Source organism: Misgurnus anguillicaudatus, chromosome 21, assembly GCF_027580225.2.
Source record: "Misgurnus anguillicaudatus chromosome 21, ASM2758022v2, whole genome shotgun sequence".
NCBI classification, from domain to species: Eukaryota; Metazoa; Chordata; class Actinopteri; order Cypriniformes; family Cobitidae; genus Misgurnus; species Misgurnus anguillicaudatus.
This window is the reverse complement of record NC_073357.2, coordinates 21866367-21894359: the sequence shown is the minus strand read 5'-3', so window position 1 is coordinate 21894359 and position 27993 is coordinate 21866367. Positions and strand designations below refer to the sequence as shown.

At 37.3% G+C, this 27993-nt stretch overlaps 2 protein-coding genes across 4 annotated transcripts; one reads left to right on the top strand and one right to left on the bottom strand.

The window, feature by feature from the left end:
* Positions 1 to 9: 9 nt before the first annotated feature.
* On the bottom strand, positions 10 to 12423 carry rce1a (Ras converting CAAX endopeptidase 1a). Of its 2 annotated transcripts, none has more exons than XM_055196890.2 (8): positions 12082 to 12423; positions 7811 to 7913; positions 7508 to 7591; positions 7248 to 7326; positions 6874 to 7041; positions 5390 to 5461; positions 5235 to 5297; positions 10 to 3626 (listed from the first exon to the last, which is right to left on the bottom strand). In XM_055196890.2, the coding sequence occupies exons 1-8, from the start codon at positions 12090 to 12092 to the stop codon at positions 3400 to 3402; spliced, it is 807 nt and encodes a 268-aa protein (XP_055052865.2). In that variant the 5' UTR covers positions 12093 to 12423; the 3' UTR covers positions 10 to 3399. The 2 variants fall into 2 exon arrangements, with proteins under 2 accessions (XP_055052865.2, XP_055052857.2); XM_055196882.2 differs by lacking the exon at positions 12082 to 12423 and adding an exon at positions 10223 to 11085.
* Positions 10187 to 25104, top strand: peli3 (pellino E3 ubiquitin protein ligase family member 3). Of its 2 annotated transcripts, none has more exons than XM_055196772.2 (7): positions 10187 to 10316; positions 16955 to 17148; positions 18988 to 19117; positions 19848 to 19949; positions 21051 to 21266; positions 22823 to 23011; positions 24336 to 25104. In XM_055196772.2, the coding sequence occupies exons 2-7, from the start codon at positions 16976 to 16978 to the stop codon at positions 24951 to 24953; spliced, it is 1428 nt and encodes a 475-aa protein (XP_055052747.2). In that variant the 5' UTR covers positions 10187 to 10316; positions 16955 to 16975; the 3' UTR covers positions 24954 to 25104. The 2 variants fall into 2 exon arrangements, with proteins under 2 accessions (XP_055052747.2, XP_055052739.2); XM_055196764.2 differs by lacking the exon at positions 10187 to 10316 and adding an exon at positions 11475 to 11786.
* The last annotated feature ends 2889 nt before the right edge of the window (positions 25105 to 27993 follow it).

Here is a 27993-nt window from a genome sequence, read left to right as displayed (position 1 = left end):
AACTCCAAATTGTACGTTTAAAAAAAATCTTTATTAACAAACAGTTTTGCAGAGTCAACTGAAAGGTCCCCAAAAAAGATTGTCATAAAACATTTGCCCATTAATGAAGTACAGAAAATTGCATTGCATGTTGGTCAAAAACAACTTGCGTGCACTTTAGTCACCAAAATAGATTTGATTATAAAATATAGCTCTCAGTATAAACAGCTGAACTGTGTGTAATTAACACCAACCAGTCCATTCAATAAACATATGTGCTGCATTTTTAAAATACTTTTTTTGGTGACATTTCAATGAGCTAAAATAGCAATTAGCTACTGTTCACATTTGTAAAAATATATTGGAAAATCTGTCCTACTATAAATATGATGTTCAGAGCATCTAGAAATAAACCCAATCCAGGTGCACATGTTTGGATTGAAAATAAAAAAACTACAGACCAGTGCGAATGAATATTCTAAATTTTAAAAAGGAAATGAGTGTCACTTGTAGTAAAGAGTTAAATAATTGCCCTGCAAACACAAATGATTGCACATGACCACAGAAAATAACAGGGAAAGTAAATAAGGATACGATACATTGGACTGACATCTGACAAGCTCCTGAAACATATTCAAAACAAAATTCCCCGGTAGATGATGTCATTTTAGTTACACTGATAATCAACCACAGCAACCACTGGTTTTAAGCGTCTCCGAAAAAACACAACTCATGACATTCTAATAAACTACTTAAAACAGACACATATACAAAAAAATGGTCCTCTGGCGCCCCCTGTTGACTTCAATTACAACAAGCACAAGGAACTAAACTAAAGCAGCATTCACTGTAGCCAGTAAACTGATTTTTCATCAGGGATTACATGCAGCATTATCCGTGTGTAAACATGGCAGACTAGTCATATTCATATGGCACACTCTAAACACACTTTTCTCAGTGCTTGCCACTGGTACATCAGAACATCGTTTTACTTTTTAAAGAGCTTGAAAATAAATTCCTGCAGTTTCCTTTCAGAACTTGAGAGTTAAAATGTTGGTAAATGTAATACATTTCTTTGTACACAGTCAAATAATGAATTATTTTTGAAAATAAAGACTAAATTAACAAAAATGAACCTGTGTGGCACTGGATGGAAATCCCTGATTGGATCATGTATGTGAGATTATTGCTTATAAGGTTTACTTTGCTTGGTCTCTTACAACATAGGGAAAAAACTATGATTGACACATTATCCACACATTAAGAATGTGACATGTATATATATATATGTGTATAAGTGCTCCGATGCAAAGCCCTCTAAGTGCATCTGCCATGTTTTTTGTAAATATGCATTGTTATCAGAATCTTAATAAATTCTGCAAAAAAAAAGGGTATTTCTGAAAGACCTGTTCTTTGGATTAAGTGGAATTAACACGAAAGTACTTAAACGTATATGTAGAAAGATCATTCGGTCAATATCATTATCTTATGTTTGACAGAAATGGCATTTAGCGGCTTTGCATTTGAGCTCCTCATATAAATATACATAAACATATTACATACACTCTTCTTTCACATTTGGTAAGGGGTGAACCTTAAAAAAAATTAACATCACATTAAATGTTCTGTACCAAGCAACTTCTACTCTAGGGTAGCCACGTGTGTTCATATAAACTTTTTAGCATTATACCCAGCATTTTAAGTGTGTGTATATGAGTGGTATTTGGTGTGTTTCTATGCTGATCAACATCCAAACATTAACAAGTGTAGCAGCATGCAGAACAGTTTTAACTAAAGCTCTTGAGAAAATACTATCAATGAGAGCCTCAGTCTATCATCTGTAATATACAAGGTTTATAAAAGCTTAGTATTCAGATTTGTAATTCTCTTCTAAAGGTAGTTCAAGTACATAAGATGATCCAATGTTGATGCAGGCAATGTGATACAACCAATCGTGTTCATTAAAATAAATGAATATTGACAAAATGTCTGCAATATCATATGTGGCAATGTATTTACAAAACGAATTTCCTGCGTTTTTAAATAAATGTGTCTTTTTTATGACGACATACTCCACTGCTACCCAAATTATGAATCAATAAAACCTCATCTGTTTTTCCTTCTAAACCAACTTCCGTGCATACAAGGTACATATCAGTTTTTAGTAAGTGACCCATGACCTTGGATTTTTACTTTAATAGCTGAGCTACAGAAATCGTGAAAGCAAAACAAAAAACAAAAAAACACTACAAGTTACATTTCATTACTTAATAAAGGGATAGTTCACCCAAAAATGAAAACTCTGTCATCACTCTCCCACCTTCATGCTGTTACAAACCTTTTCTTTGTTCTGATGAACATGAAGGAAAATATTTTGAGTAATGTTTGTAACCAAACCAATCCTGAGCCCCATTAACATCCATAGTAAGAAAACCAATACTAGTGAATGGGGCTTATGAATGGTTCGGTTACAAACATTTCTCAAAAAGGAATTTAATACAGGTTTGAAACAACATGAAAAGGAGTAAATGATGAAAGAATTTTCATCTTTGGTCGAACCATCCCCCCATCATTGTACAAATTACTGCAATCTCTAAAATAACTGGTATTTGCTGTTTTTGCTGACAGGGCTGACCAATGTTTCAATAAAGGCCCCATAATTTGCAATGTAACACAAATGGCTATTATTATACCTAGGCTTTAACATGAAGTCTTGAGCCAGGGGTAATTTTGTATTTTCTGACACAATTTTAAATTGTGTTGTTGTAATGTCTATTGCTGCAGAAACATACCTAATAAATGGACACATTTCTACATTTAGACGGTTTTCTAAATAAGACCAAGGGTAAAACCAAAAATATCCATAGTTTTTAAAACATGGTCAACATGAAAGTTTTCAAGTAAGGGCACCGGTCAAAACAGTTGTACGCGAGTAAGATCTTACTAATAAACTGATAAATGGGAAGTGCATTTTTCGTTAATGCAAATTTCCACTTACACCTTCTTAGCAAACCCGTAATAACTCCTGATCATTTTCTCCAGCACCAATTTCATGATATACACACTGATATATTGTCATATAAACATATATTATAAATCTTGTCTTCAATAAACTTCGGCCTGGCTCGAAGATGATGTAATTTGATAACACACAACATCTGCTGCACAGATTCATCAAGCATTACTGTAAAACGAATGGCCGGTTCCACCTGAAGATGTCTTGCATCCACTGAGTTCTAACCTCACGGAGGCTGTGAATTTTCATACCTGTTCCCTACCAATTCCTCGCTCACCTAGTGCTACCAATTGTAGATCCTGGTGAAAAAATAGCCAGTCCTTTCCAGATGGCTGTAGGCCCTGGACACAACCGAACAGAAGGAATAGATGACATGCAGGATGCAGTGTGGGTGGAGAGATGAATCAAGAGCACACCGAGCCAGGTGTGGAGGTCAGAGTGCAGACGGGTGTAGGCAAACCATAAAAGAGTGGGTCAGTTATGGGGAATAGGAGGAAGAGGAAGAGAACGACCCCCAGCACATAGAAGAAGAGAATCGTGAAGCGTTGTGGGTGATCTAGGGCCGTGCTGAGAGCCGGAAAGCCCATGTAGTTACAGAAAGAGTGGCACAGCACAGGACCCACCAGATGACCTAGAGAAACACAGACACGCATATATTAGAGGTTTGTTTAAGAACATAAAATCCTTAACCTTGTTCTTTTTCTTAAAGGGATAATTCACCCAAAAAATAAAGAAATCATTTACATACTCTCATGTTACAAACCTGCATAAATTTCTTTGGGAGAATAAATTATAATTTTTGGATGAACTATCCCTTTAAGAATTGTCCTTGCCGTATCTCCCTGAGACTCAACAATACAGTTAATAGAAATTGTAACATACTATACATACCTGGGGCTATATCTGAATAATACAATTATTTTGTCTAATAATGCAACTCGGGTATACAAGAAAGGCCAAAGTCGTATTCATTTGTTAAGGCGACTGAGAATGTTGAGGTAGATCATGTGTTACTTAAGACTTTTTATGACTCTTTTGTATCATCTGTTATTATGTATGCCATCATCTGTTGGGGAGAGGGACTGTTGGAAAATAATAAATGAAATAAGCTTATAAAGAAGGCGGGTTCGGTTGTGGGGTGTGTGTTACCCACGTTAGAGGAGATATCTCAGAGTAGAATACGTGACAAATTGGGTTCCATAATGAGCCAAAAGGACCACGGCCTTCATGAAATAGTTAAAGTGAGTTTCTACAGCATAATATTAATTCATCACTGTTGTGTTAAAGAGAGATTTAGGAAGTCTTTTTTACCAACTTCTATTAGATTGTATAACCAGCGTCATATAAGATGATGAATTTTATGGAATCATGTAGATGTAATTATAATGCTTTGCAAATTGATTTTGTACATAAATTGGATTGAAGGGTTTGGTTCCAAAACTGATATGCTCACACAAAAATCGCTGCAAAAGACGCATTCCAACAGGTTTTATCTAAGTTTTTGTCCAACTCCATTGACTTGTATTAGATGTGCTGTAAAGTACGGTATTACTCCGCGCCGGGAACGTTGTTTGTATTCTTGCAATTGGCAAAGGCGGATTATCGCCACCAACTGGGCTTGAGTGTTTATTATTCAAGCTCTCAACGGAAGAATGTACGGGTGTGAGGCGTTTAGAAAAATAGGTCCACAAGTTTACAACGAATGGTAAAACACCTGTTGGAAAGCATCTTTTGCAACGATTTTTGTGTGAGCATATCAGTGAACACCCCTGACCACTCGGTGAGTTTCACATCTTTGTAAATAAAAGTTTAATGCATTTTGGGAAGGATTGTTCCAGTGCACCTATTCAGCCATTGTAGAGGTGGGAGGTGAAACAACAAACACCCGAAAATTCTCAGGGGAGCCGCATATGTCGCAATTTCTGTCAAAACCGTTCTATTTCATCATAAACAATCTGAAAACAGGGCTTTAAGTGTAAATTACTGAACTTATCCTTTAAGAATTTACTTTTAAATACTGACCAGATGCAATATTGATTTTGGCAGTAACTTTTTTTAAATGGCATTTAACGGGTTTTGGAACCAAACTCTTCATTTGTTTTTAGTTATTATTACTTTTTATACTATTTGCTGAGACTTGCTGCTGTGATCTACTAGAATTTCCCTCTGGGATTAATAAAGTTTATTATCATCATTATCATAATATTCTTATTTAACTAAAAATAAATCACAGACATACCTGTCCTGATGAATATAAAGGCAGTATATGCTCCAAATACTGCTGTGTAAGAGAACTGGAACACTATAATGACACACAAACAAACACAGGCATGAGTAAGTAAATCTCACCAGCAGCACTACATGCTAATGAATTTAAACCAATGACTTGGTTACCTGCAGAGAGGAAAATCCCTGAGACAGTGCCCTGTCTAAACCTCAGGAGCTCAATAACATGATGAAAATGAGCTGCAATCACACACAAACAGAATGAGAGACAACAGTGAGAATAAGTCTCAAATATATATTTTGTTATAAAATACCCAAGTAGTTGCAGATGCTAACTACCAAAGCCATACAAATACATAAACACTGGGATTAGTACAGTAATTGATACTATGAGGTGTGGTAAATGTTTATCATAATTAAGCCACAAATAACTTCTTATAGGTGGTAGTGTTTCAGTCTGTTTTGAAATGTGATTTAAAATGAGATTATCTAATGCACATTTCAGGCAAGGGCAAAGATTTCCGATTGCATTGAAGATGTTTGTGCACACTCTCTTAACATGCATGGTCTGTATAAGCTTTGAATATTGCCTCGTTTCAAGTCGTCGTGACTGTTGAGCATCTTTTATGGTGAGTAACATGGATTTACTTGAGACCACTGCCCCACTTTTATTACATTCATTAGAAGCGTCTCTATTAATGCCTTACTAAACTGCATGGTTCTCTTGGAGCTAAATATACGATAGGACCTTTAGTAATACACAAGGTGATATATGTATGTCTTCGTTTGGGTGGTGGTAGTCAATCTGCATTTGCAAGGGTTTTAAATCTTGCCAAAGTCAACTTTACTCATATTAAATGTATTTTCCCAACAATAAAATTGTGGCCAGCGAAAACACTGAGTGTCTAGTAACTTTGGAAAACGACTAGCCACTTTGGCTGGTGAGCAAAAAATTCAAACACTGGTTGCCACTAATGTGGAATCTTGTCATCAGTAAGCAATAGCTCATTATCATTTGAATAGACATGCAACGAAATGGGTTGCTGGGAACAAAGCTGTTTTTGACAAGGTATATTTATTAATTAATTTGATTTTTAACCCCATATCAGCATTGACAAGGTAATGTAGTGGCCGAATAATAAGAGAGTTGAGCTTGCAATCTGAAGGTTACAAGTTCGATTCGTACAGCCAGCACCAAGCAACTGAGGTGCACTTGAGCAAGGAACATTTTCCTCAGTTGCTCCCCAAGTGCTGCAGTGACAGCTGCCCACTGCTCCTGGTGTTTGTGTTCAGTACTTATAGGAATAAGTAATGCAGAGGTCACATTTCGAATATGAGTTAACATTCTTGACACGTCAACTTTTACTTCACTTTAAAAATGGTGCTGTTTTACATGGCCATTAAGGAATTTTAACCAAAGTATGTAACATTTTCTAAAGACCCTAAAGAATCAGACCAATCAGGCATCCGTGTACCCTTTAACACATTTACAAGTCAGCATTTAGAAACAATATTGTATTTTTCAGACTAAGATGAAAAATATTTGAACACACACACACACACACACACACACACACACACACACATATCTATATATATACACATATACACACACACACACATATATAGTAGCAAAGCAAATTATCACTCACCAACACCAAAGAAGAGTGGGCATGTAAAGATTGAGGTGAGGGGGCCAGCACAAGGTACTAGCATGGGAAGCATGCATGCCCGAAAAACCAATTCTTCTGTCAATGGCGCCACCACCTGGTTCCTCAGCCAACGCATGTCACTCAGACAGAGTGCCCAGAAGCATGGGTCTTTAGGAAAACAACACAGCATTTACAACACTAAAAGTGAACAGAAACTAACTACTTTTGTTTCCATTATGATTAATGATTTCATGCATGCTAAATTGTATTACAAAAAAAATCACATCCAAAAAAGGTTTGGCAGAAAACAACATATATTTATGAGATGTTACTACAACAATGGTAGAACACTGGACATGAATCAGGTTGCTTACCAACGATGACTTTTATGCCATCGATAAAGCCCCAGGGGCAATCCATGGCTAGCTGGATCAGGGGACCCAGAAAAAGCACCTGAAAGGAGCCAAACTATGTCAGGAGTCCATGATGTTATATTAAAAAAATGTTTTGAATGTTTTTGATTGTTAAAGACAACAATTTTGTAGTTAGTAAGATTTTTTTTATTCTACTCTTTAGAAAGTGGAGCATGTGTGTGGACTTCAAGGGTGGATATAATAATCAGTCATTTTCTCACCATAGTCAGCAGCAGAGGTAGACTGACAGCAGGCATTAGTCCCTCCAACCGGATTCCCATAAGGGCTAGTAATGAAGGACCAGGCTACATGGAAAACCAAAGAAGCCACTTTATTTATATGTATTTATCCGTGTCTTTTTTATGGTTTCAATATACTATTAAGGTTTGATGGAGCCAAAATCCCAAATACTTTGGTTTTGACAACATACAGTCCAATATGGAAAACAAATCATACTGTTTTAGTTTAATTAACACAGACAACACAATGTATACACAAAATGCATCTATTAATAGTACACTAACCTGGATGCCTGTAAACTCTTTCCATGCCCACACAAAGACTGGAGATAGAGCAGACACGATCAGCACACTGGTAAAGCGCCTCTTTATCACTGCAGGATGATCCCTATTAGTGCAAACAACCACACAAATGAACAAACTCAGTTTTAATTAGGGATGCGGTGATCCAGACCTTTTTACTGGATCGAAAATCAGACAAATCCATAATTCAAATCCAAAACAGTGCGTTACCTACCGTTGTTACTGTCAATCTATTAAAAGGACCAATCATTACAAAAACATCAAATGTTTTCATGCATTATATATTTAATACGCTCAACAGCTTTATGTAAAGAACAAATGCATATATAAAGATATTTAAAGGTGCACTGTGTAACTTTTAGAAGGATCTCTTGACAGAAATACAATATAATAAACATAACTATATTATCAGGGGAGTACCTATTTCATTGCTAAAAACCAACATTATTTTGTGTGTTCTCGTGGTTTATGGTAAAAAAAAACATTTTCCACATACTGTACATTTTTGTAGCTCCAGATATCACCCTTTTCCTGAAAGGCAACGATTTGAAAAGCTTTGTGTCCCTGATTGGCCAGCTAATCTGTACATTGATTGGTCTGCTAATCTGTACATTGATTGATCTGAATACCTCTGACGTCAGCCGGAAATGTGACGCTCCTTACCATGTTTGAAAGATTTACGCACAATGCAATGCTAACAGGAGTTAACTTACAGGCTGCGAGTCCAAAGCGGGAGGAATTATAATAATGTCGGTCTTCTCTATGTCACCAATCCCAGGAAGTAAATGTTGCCTACAATCCGTGTGTTTGTTGTAGTCAAAGAAAAGAGATTTACGCTGGAGACGATAACTTGCGTCATCGTTTACTTTGGGGTTTGTACCTTTTGCATATTGTTAACATGTACTAATACACACCTACACAACAAAGGAAATGTTACATTGTGAATCGGGCCATTGGTGCTCTTTAAAGACCAAAGTATTCATTTTGTGCGCTGTATTTTAAACATCTGATCTAAGCATTAAAAAAAGTCTCCGTAAACCACTGAATAGATGCAATGGATGTACTTAGCACATAAAACATGTATTCTCGTTGTGTTTTTTTACACTTATGAATTTTGTTGTAACACTTAACAATAAGCTTGTATTTATTAATATAAGTAAGTGCATTAGCTAACACAAACAAACAATAAGCTATATAGATTGTCAGCATTTATTAATCTTGCAATTACTAATCAATTTATTACAGTTTTTTACAGACGCCAGGACACATTTCTTAATACTTTTGCAAGTCACTTTTGCAAAACTCTTCACACAGTTCTCCTAACCAACTTTCAGCTTGGCAAAGCAGTTCATGTCACATTCAAAATGCACTAAAACTAACAAAACACTTTATTCAGGTCTCAAATCAACTCATTCTTCCAGAACACTAGCAAAGGTTGACAACCGACAAACACACTTTGTCACCCACAAAACAATGACCTAAAAAAACCCTAACAACATATAGCATTATACAATGTTTTCTTGTGTAAAACAAGGACACATCTCCGTTTATAATTCACTGCAATATATGTTACTGGAATGAATCAGACTTCATGCAGAATTCCTCAATATTTTATGTCGTTTATTTATTTTTACTTTTTTGCATTGCCTAATTCCAAAATACCATAATTTGTATACACACCATCCACTGATACAGATACAATAGTAATACTAATCTACTCGGCTGTGGACAACTGTGGCTGGTCCAATTGTCCAATAGTTTTATAGCATTTAATGTTAAGATTTAAAACATATTTCATTAAAATATTACTGTTGAAATGTAGCAAACTGCTGTCTTATTCAGTTTTGTATTATGTTATTGTTTTGAACATAAGTTTAACAGTTTTGAAAACAGTATGTAAGCATGTGCAAATTGGCCTGTACGTACAAAGAGTTTTGCAAAAGTGACCTAAGTATTGAGAAATGTGTCCTAGCGTCTGTAAAAAAAACTGTAATCATTATTACGTATTGCTCCTTGTTCATGTTAGCTGATGGATTATCTAATGTTAACAAATACAACCTTACTGTAAAGTGTTACCAAATAAAGAAACAATGGACAGAATAATAATGGACAAATTTCTTATTTTCCCACATTTATTGCTGTCTTCATTAGACTAGATCTAACTAGCAGTACTTCAAACAAACATGATGTGATGAATCAAATCTCATTGCACTTGTTCTGTAATGAAACTTTACATACAAATAAATTCAGAATCTAACCCCATTCATGTACACACAAGCAATGAAGTATAATTTTAGTCAGCTTTCTCAGAAGCTCAGACGGGAACCTAATGGTCGATTTGCAAAAAATGCTGCCTTGGCAGTTCACAACGTAGCATAAGACTATTAAACGTACCTTGGTAAATCGCTTTTCCAAACGTATAAACTTCCGACATATGAGCACGCAAGCAGCAAACAGGACAGGACTGACACCCAGCAAAGTCCATCAGGTACAGACGCCACATTATGTTGGAGTTCATCTAAATTTAAACTTGCAGTCAAATCATCGTGGTTCATGGCGAGACCGACAGGGGCTAAAAACGACTCGGTGAACTGAAAAACGGCTGGCGTGGGCGACACATTAAATACGACGTGCGAGTTTTAGTTTCAATTCTCAATAATACAGTGTCCACAATGGAGGTTCTTCAAAGATATGCTGAGAGGAGACTGTTTTTGGTGCCATCGAATGGCGTCATCAAAACGCGACGACAGTTCGGTGTATGCTTGGCCCTTCGATTCTTGTCAATGATATGGGGAAATTAAAAACCGCGTTGTGGCCGATTGAAGGGTGCTGCCACATAAATGGTTGTGCTATATAAAGAGAAAATAAAATCTATTCGCCATTTGTGTTTTAACGGTCCAATTTGAATACAATTGCTTTCTCCAGTTGTCCCACATGCTTTGCTTCTCCGTCGTAAAGGATGCTCAGTTCGCCCTGGAAACTGCTCATTTAATAGAAAACAGCAAAACGGCTGCCAATTTCTGAAACGATTTACTCTACATGTATTACAATAATGTCTTGCATACATTTAAAGGTCCATTACTGTTTTGTTTTTAAACATGCTTTCGACAACTCGTTAGAAAATTGTACTTGTTTAATAAGGAAAAGTATATGTTTCTAATCCCTCTCATTTTTTACCTGAGCATGTGATGTTGATATTTATTAGACAGGCTACAGTCACAATCTGTATGTAATACGGTGTATAATACAAAGGATAAGGTCAACCTAATTTTAAGGCATCAATGAGGAGGACCGTAGCATGTATTAACCTAGAACTGATGCTGTTCCACAGGTAGGTATTTCCCTAAAAGTAAAAACTGCGGAGGATTCCACGGCGGGCTGTCAAATACCCCTTGAGCGTCATTGTACGTGTAGATCACAGCAGTAAGGTGGTTAAATCCGATTGGAAATCCTACTACTGTCAAGACTTGCCTCATGAATATTAAATCGACTACTTTCTGATCCGAGCAATGGCGAGCGCTTGTTTGTGAATATGTCTTAGCTTATGAGAAATTAACAAATCCCGTAGCATAGTAGATTTCGTAAAATCGCAACCGGAGGCGGGCCTACGCGAGTCGTGGCATTCTAACCAACCGCAGAGACGCAATGATGTGGGCGAGGGCAAAACCTTTACGGAGATTTTTTTTACGGGAGATCTGACTACGAGGGAGAGATGGGCGTGACAAGGGAGCGCCTATGCAAGAAGACAGAAAATATTCTTCTCCTGAATTAAGATCCGCGCTGTCTACCGTGTAACCGATGAGACCGGACTGTGGCAATGCAAACCACAAGGCGTGATGAGCGTGCCAGCCAGTTTAGCACAACGTGTGATGAATTAACAACACGACGCCCTATTTTAAGGCCACACGGGGATTGACAAGCCAAGGATATTTAAGGCAGGGGTCTATAACATCATCAGGTATGTGTTTGAATAGTTAATTTGGCTTAATGGTTTGCCAGGACGTTTAGCCATATGGGTCTGGCGCCGAAATGTAGTATTTTGTTTTATCCATAATATTAGTGCTATATTTGGATGCGTGGTATCTTCATTTATTTTGCGTGCAGTGGAATCCCCCGAGTACTTATTCGGCCTAATAGGCTGCTGGTCAAATGGCTCGGTAAAATAATATAAGTTAATTTATAGAATTATGGCACGCAACAGCAGGGATGGATACCAAATAGGACATTTTGAACATCAATGTTATTTAACATACCTGTATATCATAAACAGCGTTTTTGAACTGTCCGTATGACGTATTAAAAGAAAAAGAAATGCGAATAAAACAAGCGTGTGTGACGTTTGCAATTACTGACACTAAATAAATGTCATTAATAAAATGCGGCCTGACTTCATATTACACACTTTACTTATAGTAACGCGTTGTCTTTAAGTTATAAGTATTGTGTGATTACGTCTCAGAATTCGAATTTTAATGAAACTCGTAGAATTCGAGTCAGCTAGTGTGACTTATATGCAATCCGCTGCAATCACTGATTTGTGCACGGGTTGGTCTACAGGTCATCCCATATCGAGGGAAAAAAGAGCCAAATAAGAGCAACACTGTTACATAATTTTTTTCTCTATTTCTGATGCTTAACTTACAGGATAACTTAATAATCAAATATATAATTTATTTTGTTACTGTCCTTGTTTACAACCCGTTTTACTAAAAAATTACTAAAACCACGGAAACATTAGTGAGATGTAGGCACATCCAGAAAAGACAAAATATGTTTGCCTTATACATATAAGTTATTTTTGATCTTTAGTTTTTTTTTACCCTCTTTCCCCTTTTAATGTTATCTGACTAACACATTAAATAAACATTCATGTAAATAAATAAATAATTTTTTAATGTTATCTACTGCATGGTAGTTCTCTAATGCAGTGTTATAAAGTGAGGTAAGTTTTATTCTACAGTTGATCATCAGCACACAGAAATATAGAGAATAAAATAATCAAAGTCATTCGTTATTGAATCTGTAAATAAAACTGCAATTCTATGATACAGTGGTGACATGCATACAAGTTGGCTAACGTGCACTTGTAAATGCTGATGTATCGTAAAAACAGGAAGCGTGTAAATGATAGAGCTCTTGATGATGGAGTTCTCTTCCCCTGAAGGTCACTATCATGTGTCAGAATCACAATACCTCTAAAGGGCAGATCTTTTTGTACATTCTCTCATTTCCTTCATTTGGTTGCTGCAGCACTTTCTTCTTTTCAGCCAGACAGGAGCACTGGGGTCAGACAGCACTGGGAGACACACACTCCATTATCAACCTTACACAACACGTGTGCTGCAAACCACAATTTTACAGCACATTGCGAATGACATAGATGCTCCTATAGTTTTAAGTTTTATACTAAAAAGATAATGCCATTACAGTACAGTGGACAACAGTGTTGTTGATTGTGTTTATACATTAATTATGCAATATGCATCACCATTACACTGATGCAGACTGCAGTCTATGCAGACTAAGGCTTTCCCCTCACACCAGAGATAAATTGTTATTATTTTGTTAAAATCCAAAGCAATAGAGAGCATGACATTAACACGCTGCAGACAACAGATTTACACGTGATTGACTGTACTTTTGTAGACTGCTGATCATGAAGAAAACAATTCACACATTTGTGAACAGGGATTTATACAAAAATACAGACACATGGAATTACAAAATGCATGTTTGTCTTCAAAGTTACATTTACATAAAATAATATATATATATACACACATGAATAGTACAACTCTCTTCATTGTTTCTCTCTTTTTTTATATTTAACAGCTTTAAACTAAAATATGTGATTATTTATAACAGATGAGGTGTGGCATCAGTGCAAAATAGCTTAAGGTTGACAATTTTTTTAAAAACTAAAATTGTATACTAAATTGAATAATTCTGATATAATTAAAGTTCTGTCGTTGCTCAAAATCCATAACAAACTCTGCTTTACTTGTGCCTAACAACACATCTTAATTAGATCTTCTTCATCTTGATTTGTTTAGATGCACCCCATTCTTTTTTTCGTTTTGTATAAAACATAAGTCAGCACATCATCCTCCTTCCAAGGCTGATGAGTTGAATCAGATGTTTAATAAGGAGACATCTCAAATATTCTGGGAGGGGGTACGTGATTGGGAAGGCAGGTACTACACCAATAAGGGAAATTGAAATATCTGCAAAACCCTAAATCTTCTGATAGAAAGCTCTGGGCCTTTTGCAGTCGCTTTGTACTGTGAAAATGCCTATTTAGTTATGTAATGTGAATACTGTTAAAGAGCGTCATCTGATGCAGAGCTTATTAGCTAAAGGCTAATTTTAGCTCTCTCTCTTTCTCATCCAGCCTGTTTGGACACTGTCCTTGGTATATTTTAAGAACATTTAATGAACAATGAATTAAAGTTTTCGAACAAACCCTCAGTATACCCAAAGATTTTAAAAAACGAGATGGCAAGGTGAAAGGTATTACCTGACTGTTAGGTAAAAAATTATCCGTTATATGATTGCCTTAGATTGACAGCACAAAGAGGAAGAGAGAAGGGTACATGTTACACTTTTTGTCTGACAGTGACAGTTAGAAAAAATTAAATCCATTATCATGTTTTACTTTTATCTAACATTCAGCTTCTGATATTTTAATGCAGTCACATCAAAAAATATATTTTGTTTGCTGTAAAAATCATTGCACTTGTTCCAGTATAGATGCTATGATAGACCAATCTGGCCCCCCAAGCTCAAATGTCAAGCTACGCCTGTGGTCTACTGACACAGCAGTAATATATCTACAAAGGTATAAATGACAGGTCAACGCATTCCTGGCATCTCACAGTATTTACACATTGCAAACAGCGTTAGCAAAGTCTGCAGACACACATTGTAAACATCTAATTATCACAGTTATTACAAACAAAAGGCAATTGTTGTTATGATAATGTCACATTAATCATTGATGCCACTAATGTGCTATTTTTGTCAATGAGTCAATGTTGCAAACTATTATCCTAATGTTAGCATTAAAACTGGTACTATACATTCTGCCACATAAACTAAATTCAGAATAGCTTTCCAAAAACAGTACTTTGCAAACAGAACACAATGGCCAGATATAGACAACTGTGCCAATAGTTAAGATATCTAAAGCACAAAAAATGCAGCACAGACAAAACTTTAAAATAACAAATGATCTGCTGAAATGCAGATGTGGATTATAAAGAATTAAGCTTGGCAAGCCAAGACTAGTGTAAGCCTTATAAGTTATTTGTGAGATCATTTTCTTGTGTGTGTATATTTAGAACCCTCTTCATCTGTGTCTTGATAGAGATGGATGAGGCAGACTCTCTCTCTCTCTCTCTCTCTCTCTCTCTCTCTTTTTATTTTCAGTCTACTCTACTCACACTTACACGCACACTCTGGACTCTCTCACCCCATTGCAGACACAGCAAAGATGGTTGTGGGGAAAAAGGAGAGTTGAAAAGAGGAGGCAAAAGATGATACGGTATAAACGGAGATAAAAGCAAACCAGAGGAAAGACATGGTTGTCTGAGAAGGAGAGATATAGGAAAAAGATATTAGAGGTGCCTGCACTGTGGGGCTTTTGTGAGTCTTTTAATAAAGCAGAACCCGATGAATTATTGATACGGCACCCAATAATGTGTTAAGAACAGCAGTCAGAGACACTGCTTGTCAATTTATTATAGCCACTAGTCCCTTTGGCAGAAGTCGTATAAGTTGTTGTGCTTTGAAATATGTCATCTCATAAGCAACCTGCTATATGCTTCCATTGCGCTTGATCGCCATCTCATATCTCTCTCATTCCCTCCTTCCTCCCCCAGGTTGTGGGCTGATTAGAAAGTGCATGGCACAGAGCAGACAATCCATCACCTTGCCAAATCTTAGCACATACATACTATCTCTTTTTTCTGCATGTAAAATTGCTTCCGCATTCCTAGTAATCTTCTGTTATCTTTAATTTGCTGTTTTACATACTGTAAACTACTGCACTATATATGAAATGCATCTCTTCTTTCTTTCCTCTGCATTTCTTTATCTGACTGTTCCTCATTGCTCCTCTCCATCACCTGCAAAACCGTGCTATTTCTATTTTTGTCCTCTCTCCCTCTCCTTACTCACCCACCCACCCACCTACCTACCTCCAGTTCTCATCTCACCACTGCACACTTACAGTCATGCAGTGCCATAATAGCTCAGTGATTGGCTCATATGAGCTGTCCATCTTCCAGTGAAGACAAGGATTTACACTTGATTCTGAATAATTTGATGCATTGGCCTTTGGAAGAATGGAACGGCTATATTCCTTAGAACCAGCTGATTTGTATTGTATTTTTGTGTTTTAATGTGCTTTTTCATTTCAGAGTTTTTGCATAATTTTATATGTTGTGTGCAATTGTGTTTTTCATTTTGTATGGATGTTGTTTTGTTTGGTTCAAAAAGTGGTGGTGATAGTAGCCAAATATTATGTCATATTTTATATCAGATTGTTATTGGATCATTATTACTTACTTGTTTGTTGTTTCCCAGTTGAATAAGACAGTACAAACAGAGAGAAAATATGGATACGCCTGAATACTTAATGTCAGATAAGATGGTGTGGTCTTTACTCTTAGTATTGAACTTTTGACTGCTGTAGCTGTTTTTCTATTAAGTCTGTGAGATAAAAAAAACAAAGAACTCCTTTGTGCTCAAGCACTTGTTTGTGTGTTTGTGGAGTGTGTGTGTTACTCTCATGGGATAAGTTAAATCTTTTCCCGACTGTTTGTCAATTGGTGGGCTGCTTGTTGACTTCACAACACAGCAGAAACAGACACAATCTCTTAGGCTGTTCTCATAGGATCACCTGATAAAATAAATTCGTAACTGCTGATGCATGGCACGTCTGTTATTGTTTTGCCACAGGTAACCTATTGGGTAAGTGTGATATGATGCTAATAAAAATATTTTTCCATTTCCTGTCCCTGCTGTGCTTATTAAATAAAATTGATGAGCACTTTAACTTTGAGGAAAACAAGCAAATTTGGTCATGAGGATGATAAACAACATCTTTTCTCCTCTCTCTTGCAGCTTTGAACTGTTCCTTTGGAGATGGTTTTAGAGGGGAGCTCTGAAGCTCTTTGCCCTCCACCAGCCCTTGAGCTACGGCCATCTTGCAACAAAAACCAGCCATCACCTCCTCTGGGTTCAGGATCCCAGTCCCATGACGCTCTCTGTCCTGAGGACAAGGAGCCCGTCAAGTATGGGGAGCTGATTGTATTGGGGTAGGTGAACATCGCAGCAGACTGAAAGGAAAGTTGTAAGGAAATTGTTAAGGGAAGGATTAAATAAAGCCGCCACGTTCCAACAAAAAAGTTAAAAAACTAAGGGATGTTGCGTTATTACTGTCGGATCCAGTAGAGTAAGCACTGCATCATCTCCTATGTTCAGTTTCTTATAAAAAGTCTGCGTTCAACTGTTCAGATGATGTAGAAGTAGGTGTTGATCTACTGGGAAGGCGGTTTGGATGATGTCCTACTGAGACAGAATCTGACACATTTTGACCGTTTGGTTTTAATCAAAGCTATTTTTTTGATTAGTGAGAATGTTTTGAGTTCTGTAACTTACAGGATGTTTTTATAGTGCAGTGACCTCTTGTGAAAAGATCAAGGACATTTTAATTTCTCAATTCATCACCCCCTTTAACTGTACCTGTATCTATTAAAGCTGTGCTGTTAGATAAAATAATCTGAATAACAGCTTTTGCACACCCCTAGCAATTAGCTAGAAGTTCAGTGTGAGTTCAAGGGCAAAATGACTTAAATATGAGTTTAATTAACATTAGTACTCTTCAAAAAAAATAAGCTCCGTGACACTAGAGCCAATTGGCTGCTCTGGTGTACCTGAGGCTGGTTTTCCTTATTTATCTTTAGATTTCAGCTGCGGATGCAAAACACTTCATTTGATTGCCAACAAAGATGTCATTCAAATCACACAGCCATGGAGCTGAGAAGGAAAATGAATGTTTCCAGTACCAGGAGGGGTGAGAGGAAGAGAATTTAAACCTAAAAAAAATTGGAAAAAATTAGAAAGGACAGAGTAGATTTTGTACCGCTACCAAAAATGACAGAGCAAAGGAACGAGAGAGCCCATTTGCACTATTGATTTTTGTCTGGATGAATTATAAGATTTGCTACCTTATTTACACATGCTGGAAGACCTACATCAGGCATTTTGAGGACAACTCATGACTCCATTCATAGTATTGAGTATTGACACAGACATAGATTAATTTCATTTATTTGTTTTAAGTACCTGCCAAGGGTCTTACTTTTTGGTCAGCTTTTGAGATGCATGTGCATATTAAAGTGCATATATTATACTTTTCCTGATTTTTTTTTCTTTCTTTTAGTAAGTATGTGTTGGTACATGTAAATGATCTGCAAAGTTACAAAGCCCACACTAAAGCAAGTTCAGAAATCGCTTTTCTTGGACTACAGTAAACAGCCGTGAACTACAGTTGTAGTCCTTCAGTTAGTTCAGTTATAACACATTTGCATGATGCCCATCCACTGGCTAAATGTTGATATGGTATTTAGCTGCAGACTTATTTCACAAGTCTCTGTTTATTGCTCACATATTTTTTTAAATGAATAAGATGTACAAAACAATTACAAAATGAAAACATGCCTCTGCAACAAGTCGTGCTTGTGTTATCCGTTTGTGCTGTTGGAGTGCCGCCATTGTTTACAGCTAAGAATGTACAGCATGCACCTCCTGGTAGAGGGCGGGACATTTCCCACACACACTCTGAATGACAATTGGCTGGGCCAATCACAACGACTGGGACAGCCTGAACAATCAGTGCATTTCGGAAGAAGTTGTTTTATAGAGTCTTGAAGTAATTGTGCATTTTGAACAAACTGGGAAGAGAACTGCAACAATAATTTAAAATATATGATTTTTTTAAACCTATTTTTAAAACATAATCACTATCATAAAACAATATCAAAAAAGGGCACAATTGGTGTTCTTTAAGCTTTAGATATGTTGTCTTTTTCGTTCAATACAAAGCATTGCTAAGCTTAGCTGAAATCAAACTCTTGTGGTCTTGTTACATGCAGGCATAATGGTTCGCTAGCTAGTGGGGACAAGGGCCGCAGGAGGAGTCGACTGGCACTTTACAAACGACCCAAAGCCAATGGCGTCAAACCTGATGTTATCCACAATGTGTCCACACCTATGGTATCAAAGGTGACAACTTTAACATCACAGAGATGGTTTTCCTGAAATGTATCATTATGGATTAACAATAAGGACTTTTCTGTATTAAATTTAACCACTGATTTAATAAAGATGAATGAAAACAGACATTAAATGACAAATGATGTCCTCTGACGCCTTAGAAAGTACTTATAAATGTAGTCTTTGTATTAATGATGGTTTCATACTTTTTCAAAATGTTTATTCTGTGTTCAACAAATATGATTTAACGTCTCAAAATGTCATTAGGTTTAACCGTCAAGTAAAATGAACTAAAATACTGTCAATGCACCTTAAATACAGATAGAGGTACACAACACAAGTCATTGTTTTTTTTTTAAATGTAGCTATGTTTTTTAAAGTTACTCAAAAGTACTAAAATATTGTTTTACAAAATCATAAAAAATTGGAATTAAGTAGAATCAGATTTTTACTATGTGTTTAAAGGTAATGTCTTAATACCTACATATAAGAGGATATAAAGACTTTTGTCTCTAACGGGTTGTTCCAAAAGATTTCTGTTTAACATAACTGTCTTTTTGACCAACCCACTATGCTGTAAGTGATAAGAATTACTTTTAAGCACCCTAATAAACAAATGAAAGCTCATAGGAATAAAGCATCCCAATAGGAATTAAACGATGCAACAGAGCCCATTAGTTACTGAGTGTGTGTGTGCGTGCGTGCGTGTGCGTGCGTGTCTGTGTGTGTGTGTTTGCAGGCCCTAAGCAACAAAAGCCAGCACAGCATCTCGTACACACTGTCCCGAAGTCATTCTGTTATTGTGGAATATACACATGATCCCAACACAGACATGTTTCAGGTAGGCAAAATGTTGTACCAGGAAATGAAAAAAATCCATATAACCACCTGTGTACATTTTTCATTACAGTTTACAAATCATTTTTTAGTCATGAATGTCTTTAAGCTTTCTATGTTTCTGCCTTCAAGAACAGTAACTAGCTGTATGCACTACAAGAGTACCCAAGTAGACCCAAGAAGACCCAAGTGTAGCTTATTCTTAAAACTTAGTTTACTCTGAGTATTGTTAACTTGTATGCTAAATTGGTACTGTAAGTTCATTTGGATGCACCTGAAACGATAAAATGCATATGTTGATCCTGCTTCGACTGTTATTTTCAATAGTGGAGCAAAACTAAACAGCTGGCCATGTAATTTATTGGCCAAACTGTGTCTCAAATGTAACTTACTCAATTTTAACTTTTTGTATATTGAACTTTTGTAGAAAATCAATGATATATTTACAATATTACATCGTGGCCAATTCAGTTGTGCAACTGCTCACTACTGTTCTATGCAAATGATCTGTGTATGCCATGGAGGAATGCACATTGCATGCAGGGTCTGTGGCATCTAAAGCCCTGCAGTGTTGTGCTATGTGCATGCGAAAGAACTGGCAGTCTAGAAATTCAAATGAATTTGCATTAAATCTGCTTATTTTAACAAAGTTTTTGCTGCAGTGTGTTTTTACATTTAAGTTCTTTTATAGGCCAACCTGCAATTTGGCAAATTTCTGGTTTATTAAGATGAATTCCTATGTTAATTCATTTATTGCCGTTAATTTTCAAACTTTTAAAATTCCCAGAATTTTTCCAACCTAGGTTTAATCCTAATTTACCCCTAAAATTATGGGTTAATATTAATGATTTTTGAGCCCCTAATCCAAGCCCTTAGCCTGATGCCATGTCTACCCTTAATACTAACTCTAAAATCTGATTAATAGGCATGTTGTTCCAGGACCAACTAGGATGTTGATCCAGGAACATGCCCTACTTGGGTAAATCATATTAAGCTTATGGTACACTTTTTCTCTTCCTTATCGTAGAAATCTGTGCAGAAAACACTTTTTACTGGAAATTCATATCTGATGTCTTATATTAATGTACGTTTGTCTTTTTTCAAGATTGGTCGTTCCACAGAGAGCATGATAGACTTTGTGGTGACAGACACTACTAGCAGTGGCGGTGGAGGGCAGGGAGGCGTAAATGGAGAAGGAGGACAGTCGGCACAAAGCACGATCTCCCGCTACGCTTGCCGCATCATGTGCGAACGTACCGCTCCGTACACTGCGCGGATATATGCCGCAGGCTTTGATTCTTCCAAAAACATCTTTCTTGGGGTGAGTCACAACCGCGTTTACTTATAAAAGATCTTTGTAACAGAAAGGATCATCATACAGGCTCTGTGGGTAAGTTACTTTGGAAATGAGCAGTGGAAGTAACAAAGGAAGCAGGCGAATCATTTCTCTATGGTTTTGCCTGTTAAAGGGAAGATCACCCAAAAATGAAAGTTCTGTCGTCATTTACTCACTCTCGTGTTGTTACAAACCTGTATAAATTTATTTGCTTTGATGAACATAAAGTAAGATATTTTGAGGAATGTTTGTAACCAAACCGATCAGAGGCCCCATTGACTTGGTGGAGGTCAATGGAGCCTCTGATTGGTTAAAATATTCCTCAAAATATATTTCTTTGTGTTCATCAGAACAAAGACATTTTATACCGGTTTGTAACAACATGAGATTAGTAAAGGATGACAGAATTTTCATTTTTGGGTGAACTATCCCTTTAAAATGCCAGTTTACTGGAGGTGTTGTGTCTTGAACATGTTTTGGGATCTTGATTTACAAGGATAGGACCAGACATGATGTTGACTTGGCAGTGATCAAATGATGGTTACTACCTCAATGGTTCCAGATTAATACTTCACATTAACTGTTAAAAATACATAAACACCTTAAGAACAGAACTGTGCGGTGATGCATGACATACCAATGCACAGCTACAGCCTCATACAAATGTTCTTGACAACCTCTCTGCCCACTTTTGGTGTGTGAGGGTGGAAAGAGAGAGAAAGATACTGATACTGTATTCAAGTTGGGTATGAATGCAGTATTGCAGACTCCCACAGCATAATGCTGCTCCAAGTAGTAGGTGTGTTGTGTAAAAGACAATGGTGCAGGGGTGCAAACTTGTCACCTTTCAGCGAAATTCGCCGTTTTTTGATACAAAATAGGTCATTCTTGTGATTCGTCTAGATCCGATGAGTTTTTGAAAATGAGGGGTGAAGGGGGGTCTGCGACATGGTAGCAGTAAATGAAATTATGAAAATCATGTCCAGCTATTGTGGTAACGATGTCAAATTACTAGCCAGTTTGGCGTGGTATGTTTTACAATTTATAGCCACCTCATTTGCTGCCGAAGTTTAAGCAGTCTGCAGATTGAGTGCACATACTTAACTCGTAGTATTTTCTCATTTGAGGTTACGCGCCCGCGTCACGTTGCTGTGCGCGTGGTCATAAAGCTTAACATTTGTTCACGCACCGCAGTTTTAAGTTAAGTGATTTTAAGCCGTTGACAACAGTGCTATATGCGCTATATACCTGTTCCTGTTTAAGAGGAGCGTGCAAGCCGCGTATCCGCTTATATAAGAGCGCTTGTGTCTTGTCACCTTTTTCACCCCTGATGAGTTTGCACCCCTGATGGTGTCTATATCGTGATCGCTACTCGCTGTCACAAATTTTTGAGTCAGTTCATATAGAATGCAAGGCTTACATTATGAACAACTGTTAATTTGAGACTAGTTCATCACACTTACTGATCGCGTAGTAGGTTCTTGATAGTGACTAATATCTTAAAAGAAGATTAATCCTCCTCAATATGCTTGATTTTCTAGGAGCGTGCTGCTAAATGGAGGACCTCTGATGGTTTGATGGATGGACTAACAACCAATGGGGTGCTGGTAATGCATCCAGCGGGAGAATTTGTATCCGAACCCGCTCCAGGGGTATGGAGGGAGATCTCAGTATGTGGGAATGTTTTTGCTCTTCGAGAGACGAGGTCTGCCCAGCAGAGAGGAAAGCTGGTGAGAAATCACTTTACACATAGGGTTAAGCTTTGTGTTGGCGGTTGAAAGTAAGCAACAGCTGCTTCATCTGACAGTATCAGGAGCCGAATCAATGTCTGCATATCCAGTAGTAGTTGCCACATAATATCGCTGATCATAATGTTGAACTCTGCCAGAGACGTTATAGGATGTAGGAAGCTATAGAAATGTACAGTACTTTTGTTGTTTTAGCAAAGTTTTAACGGCCATCCATATTTATTTTTCACTCTTTTTTTAAGAAACAGAAAATACAGAAAATATATACACAAAATAAAAAAACTCATACAATTTTCAGAACTAAATGTCTTCTTCAGGCATCAGTAAATATTTAGTTTGACCTCTCTTGGCACGAAACACATTTTGAGCTTTTTGAGACTGAAGTCATTCGATTAGAATTAGAAATTAGGTTTTAATTTAATTTAGGTTTAAGAGATCCTGCAGCTGCTGTTATTGCCTGTTATAAGTGAAAGGGGAGTTTACCCTAAATACTTGACACTTCAGCTTATACTTTTATACTGTTTTTAATACTACATACACATTTCCTGTATTTTCTGTTTGTATTCTAATAAAGAGACTGAAAAATAATTACATATGATCACTATACAATTGCAAAAACAACAAATCTAATGGTAGCATGGTGGCCTAAGACTTTTGCACAGTACTGCAAGTCTCGCCTTATAAAGCCTTAAAGGCCTAACACATGCATGCACATTAATTCATTTGAATTTATTATTATAGCACTTTTTACATTGCATTGTTGCAAAGCAGCTTTCGCACTTACGTTTACTCTTAATGGGCAGACATTGTATCTAGACAGCCTACTATCCTATTAAATCTGACATATCATTCCAGCTTATACTGAAATGGGCCAAAAGAAATGAGGAAACTGTATAAAACAGGAAAATTAAAATGTACATGAAGAAATTGCAATTATACCATAAAATGCAATTGAAATGTACATTAACATTACTGAGGAAAAAATATTAAAGGGTCTATAAGATTCCAATCAGACCAGGTATCCTAGTGACCAGCCAAAATGGCCTGAAACAAAAGAGTGTTTATTATTACAGATTTGTTTTTGCTGATTTGAAATGTTTTTGGAATGTACCATGTTTACAGAGTTTGGTCTTGCTCTAGTTAAAATAGCTGGCCAGGGGCATTGTCAATGTGGCTGTCAACTGACTTGACCTTGACGCTGCTCAGCTTTGTTTCATTGCAATCATCATTTTGCCTGAAACAGTTTTGTGCACAAATTTGCCCTAAATGTTGACAATCCTTAATGTTTGTGTTTTGTGCTCCACAGGTAGAGAACGAATCAAACATGCTTCAAGATGGTTCACTTATCGACCTTTGTGGGGCAACTCTACTTTGGCGGACCCCGAGCGGTCTTCGTCACACCCCAAATCTAAAACAGCTCGAGTCTCTTCGCCAAGAACTAAATGCCGCCCGCCCCCAATGCCCTGTGGGCTTCAACACGCTTGCCTTCCCAAGCCTGGCCCAACGCGCCACTATAGACAAGAAACAGCCCTGGGTCTATATGAACTGCGGCCACGTGCACGGCTACCACAATTGGGGTTTTCGGAAAGACAAAGCAGGATCTTCTGCCTTGCCGCTAAGTGGGGGTGGTGGAACGGCTCCAGCTACTTCTGGAGAACGAGAGTGTCCCATGTGCAGAGGAGTGGGCCCCTACGTACCCCTCTGGCTTGGGTGCGAAGGGGGTCTATACCTGGATGCAGGCCCCCCGACACATGCGTTCTGCCCTTGTGGTCATGTGTGCTCAGAAAAGACAGTGCAAGGTTGGAGTCAAATTCCACTGCCACACGGAACGCATGCTTTCCATGCAGCTTGTCCTTTCTGTGGAACGTGGCTAACGGGAGAACAAGGCCATGTCAAACTTATCTTCCAAGGGCCGGTCGACTGAGTGGAATAGCTGAAAGATGGAGAATGAACATAAAGAGAATGAACATAAAGTCAGAGCTAGTGACCAAGGTGGGGAAAAAGGAAACATAGTTTGTTATGTGATGCAGCATAATGTAAATATAAAAAAATAAAATAAAAGCTGAAAACATGAATTGTGATTGGTTTGTGTAAGCATAGCTTTACACCGGAGAGGGAGATGTGAATGGACATTGTGCATATGCAACATCTTTCATGCAAGAGCACAATGCACATTATCAAGTAATTTAACATATTCATGTAAATGCATTAATTGGCATTTCAGTTGCATCTATTTCATTCGTGATAAAATACGTGAACGCGATCTCTGCCTCTGCTGACGTTTGTGGTCGACTGGATTGCAAGATTGGTTAAGTGTTCGACTTAAAAGCCCTGTTTTCACTCCTGCCCTCACTGCAGGTGCCTATTCTTGTCTAAATTTCAGACAAGGTAAGCCACATATCAAATAAGCCTAATATCAAAATAGGAAAATAGTGGGCGTGGCTTTTGTGTTCCACTTTGCTTTGATTGGATATAGAAAAGTAGGCGTTTATTATTTAGAAATGTAACTGGCGGCAGACTGAGGTTGGAGGGGGTGGAGTTAATGGATGCTCCTGCCTAACGATACATTCACACGGGGCATAAGCATTAACGCTTGACGGAAGGCTTGTCTGAAGCATGGCCAACCGCCAATCACAGTGGCCGCAACACATGCTCCAGTCTTGCATAAGCGTAATTGGCTAGGTAAAATTTACATAAGGCGATCTGATTGGCTGACGCACACGTTGGCGCTTAAAAAGTTGAGAAATGTTCAATCCACAATTCAGTTTGGCACCGCATGACGTCAACACTTTCATCCCATGTAAATGCAACATAAGCCGTGTAACTGACGTCACCTGCACTCTAAAAACAAACGGTGCTATATAGCACCAAAAGTGGTTCTTTGCTCGTAATCATAGAAGAACCGTTTTTAGTTATAGCACCGGTGAAGCACCAGTGAAGCACCTGTGTAGAACCAAATAGTGCTATGTAGAACCATATTTGGTGCTATAGTGGTTCTATATGGCACCTATATGGTTCTACACAGGTGCTTCACCGGTGCTATATGGCACTAAAAACGGTTCTTCTATGGTTACGATTCAAATCAACAGTTTTGGTGCTATATAGCACCGTTTGTTTTTTTAGAGTGTGAGAATTATCGACATAAGAGGGCAAAAGTACATTTTCAGATTTTGATTGAAGTTTAAAGACCACATGCATTTAAAAAAAAGTAATGACTCACACATATAAATTGTTTATAATAAACGCTGCAACATTGCATAAAAAAATAAGAATTGTCAGTTTTGATTTCATTGAAACTTTAATCTCCATAGCTCCAAATAATTGCACCAAAAATACTTTTTCCAGGTTGGTCCAGCTACTGCATTTGTTGAGGTTGGCAATTATTTTACGACATTCTGTACAGAACATCTGCCTTAGATGATGATGATTGGCATTGTGTACTGGAAGTTTGTTGTTCCCCAGGGGCAACCTTCCGATCTCTGATAAAGCCAATATGGAAGTGATTGAAACTGCAATTCATCGACTGGCCGCTAGAGGCTGGCTCCAAAAGGGAGTCAATCCCCATAGACCAGGGCTGGGCATTCCTGGTCCTGGAGGGCCACAGTCCTGCAGAGTTTAGCTCCAACCCTAATCAAACACACCTTATTTCCAAGCAATCCTGAAGACTTCAATTAGATTTTTCAGATGTGTTTGATGAGGCAACCCTCATCACTACGTCCATCTTTTTTTACAGTCTATGGCTGTTCCCTAGACAGAGCGACCATATTAACCTTTAAAATGACATATTGTGAGCCTCAAACACCATTGTTTCCTCCTTATGTAAACTTTGTGCATGCAAAAGACATACCACCGACTATGACGGTACAGTCTTGAACGGTTTGATTGCTGAGTTACCGTGATGCTAGCGTTTAGGCTGAAGTTCTACTATTGACGTTACAGTTACGTTTTGCAGGTCCATACTGAAATACAGAAAGTTACCACTAGAAATGTCAGAATAACTTATTATTCCTCAAAATCTGTATCTTTGTCTGATACAGGCTTAAACATAAGGTCTGTTTGCACATGAAATGAGCCGCCCTGACAACAGCCAATAAAAGCAGTGCTCAAATAAGGTAATAATAGACCATTTCATTCTGGGGACAAATCCTAGGGTTGTAAACGGACGTGTAAAATGGTCTTTGAATCATTTTTGCACCTAATAAAGTCATATACCTTATATGTAGATATCAGAGAGAACAATTTTTTTTTGATTTTTGTAATTATTATTCTCTATGGTAATTCTTATTATGTTGTTTTCTGTAATACAGGGATTTGTATTTCGATTTTAAATTAAATTTGCATAAATTAAAGGCAGTACCGCAAATATTACCATGATTTTTTTACCTTTTAATTATTAGAATTTTGTGTATGTAGATAAGGGTTTAATAAAAAAAAATAAGATCACAAGGCAAAACTGCATTTCTCTTAAAATATAATTTATTTATCCGTAAGCAAAATATGATTTTTTTCTTTTGATATGAGGGTGTAATATGACCCAGGCTTCTTGACATTTTTATGAAAAATTTCCTGCTAGAGCTAAAGTAATGGAATTATAAAAAGAGCGTCTTTTGAACCAAGTATCATCTGGTTCTAAAACAATACACAATGGTTTAAATTTAGCTTGACTTTGTGCAGCACATAGGTATGTTAACATCTCATTTTCACAGATTCTGATGATCTGGCAAACTTGTAATTTGTAAATCTACTCATCTCCTCCCTGCACTCTTTCTTAGGAGGCCTGCATACTGAATGCAGCTTCTCTAACTGGCTATATTAACTCAAGGTCATTGGCCCAGCCCAACTGTATACCCTTCCCGCTGAATATGGGTGGGTTGGTGTGGAGACAGAAACAGAAGCATACAAGATGTAATAAATCTGTCAAGAAGTCAAATATGACAGACATATTGTAATAATCTTTAACAATT